The following is a 4,630-nucleotide window of genomic DNA, read 5'->3' on the forward strand; positions in this document are numbered from 1 at the left end:
TTAACTAATAAGGCTAGAAAAAAAAAAATCTTCCAAAATTAAAGCAGAAAACTACAAGTCATGAACTAAGTCAAATGTTGAAAATGATAGATGGATAAAATTATCAATAGACAGCTACTTGTATGATTGAAGAGGGGTGCAGAGTTGAAATTGTTGCAAGCTTCCAATAATATGCCAGTTTGGTACATAGTGAAATTATGGACAAAGTGATGGACAAGTTGGAAGTAAGGGAATTTTTGGCTTCCCATACCACTTTCTCCTCTATATAAAGTAAATTTAGCTTGTGGTCAAGAAAATATCCTTCTTCAATATACTCAACATGGCAAATCATATTGCCTTGTGTATTTGGTTACTTTCCATCTTGGTTTCTATAATTCAATTGACAAAGTCAGAAACTTATATCGTTCATATGGATTTGTCAGCCATGCCAAAAGCTTTTTCGAGCCATCGTAGTTGGTACTTGACAACACTTTCTTCTGTATCAGATAGCAGTACAAGTAGCAAAGACTTGTTGTCCTCGAAACTTGTCTATGCTTATACTAATGCCATCAATGGTTTCAGTGCAACTCTTTCTCCTTCTGAACTAGAAGTCATCAAAAAATCTCCAGGCTACGTTTCTTCAATGAAGGATATATCGGTTAAAATTGACACAACTCACACATCCCAATTCCTTGGCCTAAACTCTGAGTCTGGTGTATGGCCAAAGTCTGATTATGGCAAAGATGTCATAATTGGATTAGTTGACACCGGGATATGGCCGGAGAGTAAAAGCTATAGTGATGATGGGATGACTGAAGTACCATCAAGATGGAAAGGAGAATGTGAAAGTGGAACTCAGTTCAATTCCTCTTTGTGCAACAAGAAACTCATTGGCGCTCGTTATTTCAATAAAGGCCTACTTGCCAACAATCCGAATCTTACCATTTCGATGAATTCTTCTCGTGACACAGATGGACATGGAACCCACACTTCTTCCACAGCTGCAGGAAGTCATGTAGAGGGTGCATCTTTTTTTGGTTATGCCAACGGAACTGCTACAGGCATAGCACCAAAGGCCCATGTGGCTATGTACAAGGCTCTATGGGAAGAAGGTATATTCTTGTCGGATATTCTTGCAGCAATTGATCAAGCAATTGAAGATGGTGTAGATGTCTTGTCCTTGTCATTAGGCATAGACGCGCTTCCATTACACGAAGATCCTGTTGCAATTGCCGCTTTTGCTGCATTGGAGAAAGGCATATTTGTTTCCACATCTGCAGGAAATGAAGGGCCTTTTTATGAGACTTTGCACAATGGGACACCTTGGGTGCTCACTGTTGCTGCTGGCACAGTTGACCGTGAGTTTATTGGCACGCTAACACTTGGAAATGGAGTTACGGTCAATGGATTATCACTCTACCCTCGGAATTCTAGTTCAAGTGAAAGCTCCATTAGCTATGTTGATTGCCAAGATGATAAGGAACTGCAGAAACACGCACACAAAATAGTGGTCTGCCTTGACAAGAATGATTCAGTTAGCGAGGACGTCTACAATATAAGAAACTCAAAAGTTGCTGGTGCTGTCTTCATAACTAATTCAACTGACTTGGAATTCTACCTCCAAAGTGAATTCCCAGCAGTGTTTCTGAACATTCAAGAAGGTGATAAAGTTCTTGAATACATTAAGAGCGACTCAACACCTAACGCGAAGCTTGAATTCCAAGTGACACATATTGGTGCTAAACCAGCACCAAAAGTTGCTACCTATAGCTCAAGAGGACCATCACCAAGTTGTCCAATAATCCTCAAGCCTGACCTCATGGCTCCTGGTGCTTTAATACTTGCTTCATGGCCACAAGAAACACCAGTAGCAGAAGTTACCTCAGGAAAACTTTTTAGTAACTTCAATATTATATCTGGTACGTCAATGTCATGTCCACATGCTTCTGGTGTAGCAGCACTTCTTAAAGGGGCACATCCTGAATGGAGCCCTGCTGCTATTCGGTCTGCCATGATGACCACAGCCTATATATTGGACAACACACAGAGCCCCATCCAAGACATAGGTAACGTTGAACTATGTGACCATCTCATCTAAAAGCTCGATGTGTTATCACAGAACAAACACGCAGAAATATCTTATTGACTTTTATCTCTCAACAGGTTTGAAGAATGCTGCTGCTACTCCTCTAGCTATGGGAGCAGGCCATATCGATCCAAACAAGGCGCTAGATCCCGGACTCATCTATGATGCAACACCACAAGATTATGTTAATCTCCTCTGTGCTTTGAACTTAACATCCAAACAAATTCAAACCATCACAAGATCCTCCTCTTATACTTGCTCCAACCCATCATTGGACTTAAACTATCCATCTTTCATTGGCTATTTCAACCGGAACAGCAGCGATTCGGATCCTAAAAGGATTCAAGAATTCAAAAGAACAGTGACTAACTTACAAGATGATACATCAGTATACAAAGCAAAGCTCACTCCAATGGGAAAATTTAAAGTTAGTGTTGTACCTGATAAGTTGGTTTTCCAAAAGAAGTATGAAAAGCAAAGTTACAAGCTAAAAATAGAAGGTCCAATAATTATGGATGATCTTGTGGATTATGGTTCATTGAGCTGGGTGGAAATTGGAGGAAAATACATAGTCAAAAGTCCAATTGTTGCAACAAGTATAAGAGTGGATCCTTTGACAGGGCATAACTGATTTGGTGAAATAATCTCAAATTAATTGGTGGAAACGTCCTCTTGCAGAAATACAGAATAAAGCTTCATAAAATAGACTCTTATGACTCTTGTGGTCCGCCCCTTCTCGAACCCCATGCGTAGCGAGAGCTTAGTGCACCAGACTATCTGTCTTCTAAATATGATACTGTAACACATATAATGTGAAATAAACTTATACTATATATTCTTCACATTGTTTTTGTGCTGTCAGTAGAAGTGACAACTTGTAGATTACTTGACCTTCTGAATTTCTCTTAACTTGTCAAACACCAAATTGAATATTTAGTTAAAAAAATTGGAACAGATAATGTTGATTTATTAAATTTATGAAGACAACCAACCTCAGTAGTCAGTACCTCACTCTGTTAAAAGATAAAACAATATTCTCTCTTTCAAATTATTCACGCTAAATGAGACTGGCTATATTTTAGTTTGTTTTATGCTTTTTGGTCATCATGAAAAATCAATTCATCAATAAAAAAGGAAGTAGGTATCCATATTTTTATTTTTTTTTGATTTCTAATTTTCCTAAAATATTTAATGATCATTTGCAGAGATAATTTGTGGTATTTGCAAAAGTCTCATGAGTAATGTAGCAATTAGCAATCACTCGTTTATATATGCTTATTTTAAAAATCAGACCACTACGTCCTGACTAAAACCTTTTTTAAGTTGTATTATATAGAGTTGTCAAAACGGGTTGATCTAAACTAATTTTAGTGGGCTATAAACTTCAACAATCGAATAGTTGATCTTCAGACTACTTGGAAACCCTTGATAAGCAGAGGCAAATGCAGCATGAGCATGGGGTACTAGGTATTGTGTTCATTTGAATGCAAAGCTCTCGAGACGAAGCATATATTTATGAATAATAAAGCATTAAAATTACAACAGATAGTAAAATTGAAATCTCATATAATTTTAAAGACTTTAAATCCATAGAGTTGAAATCCTGAAAGACCCTATATATACCAAGAAGAAAACAAGAGAAGCTCATTGTAATCGTTCACGTGGGACATAAAGTATTAATGCTCTCATCAAACTTTTGCGTAACAAGTATTGCGAGAGTAATAAATATATTTAATTAAAAATATATTAATAAAGTTGCTGTCATGCGATCAGTAGGTCACGAGTTCAAATCGTGAAAATAATCTCTTACACAAATATAGCATAAGACTTTATACAACACGCCCTTATGATCCGGCTCTGCTCCAAACCTGCACATATAACAAACGCTTTAATGCATCGGATGTTCATATTTAATTACAAGGCAATTATATTTGTATCTTCTGCTTAAACATGAAGACCTAGCTGGTAGTTACGTGGAGAAAAGTTGTTGAAAGATACGAGCCGGCTGAGTTGACAAAATGATAGTGGACGCTATAGTGATCACGAGCTAGAGGATATATTATATGATGATGATGGTCCACATTTGTATGATTGTAGAAAATTTTGTACACGTTTATGACCCCACCAGACCAGAATATAAGCCAAAAAACCATGCCCTCCCGTGACTGCATGCTCTAAAATAAGCCCATTTCTTGGATACATACACCTACCTATTATATTACAGGAGATAAAGTATATGATGAAGCTTCCAACATCACCATTTGACTAGTGTTACATTTTCTGCATGCCAGCGTCAGTTGAGAATCTCAAGATGATATAGTATCACTCCACTCACACTTCTGTTCTAACTTATTTATCTGTTCACTTCTATTATGGACTCAAGCTTGTCAACTCGATGATCAATTGAGTTTAAAATTTGAACTTTTTCTAGTTATATGTGAATTAGCATTAAATAAATTCTAACAAAATAAGTTGCTTACAATTGTCCTAGTGACAAAATAACAAGTTCTATATATAAGTGACATTTCATTTCTCTCCATACATCAGTCCCCGCCACCCCAACAA

The 4,630-nt window shown here is 37.1% G+C and overlaps 1 protein-coding gene across 1 annotated transcript; it reads left to right on the forward strand.

The window, feature by feature from the left end:
* Positions 1-2,907, forward strand: LOC107867177 (subtilisin-like protease SBT3). Its single transcript, XM_016713312.2, has 2 exons — positions 1-2,045; positions 2,143-2,907. Exons 1-2 carry the CDS (start codon positions 320-322, stop codon positions 2,694-2,696), a joined length of 2,280 nt encoding a protein of 759 aa, XP_016568798.2. The 5' UTR covers positions 1-319; the 3' UTR covers positions 2,697-2,907.
* The last annotated feature ends 1,723 nt before the right edge of the window (positions 2,908-4,630 follow it).

This window comes from Capsicum annuum, chromosome 4 (assembly GCF_002878395.1).
Source record: "Capsicum annuum cultivar UCD-10X-F1 chromosome 4, UCD10Xv1.1, whole genome shotgun sequence".
Classification (NCBI taxonomy): domain Eukaryota; kingdom Viridiplantae; phylum Streptophyta; class Magnoliopsida; order Solanales; family Solanaceae; genus Capsicum; species Capsicum annuum.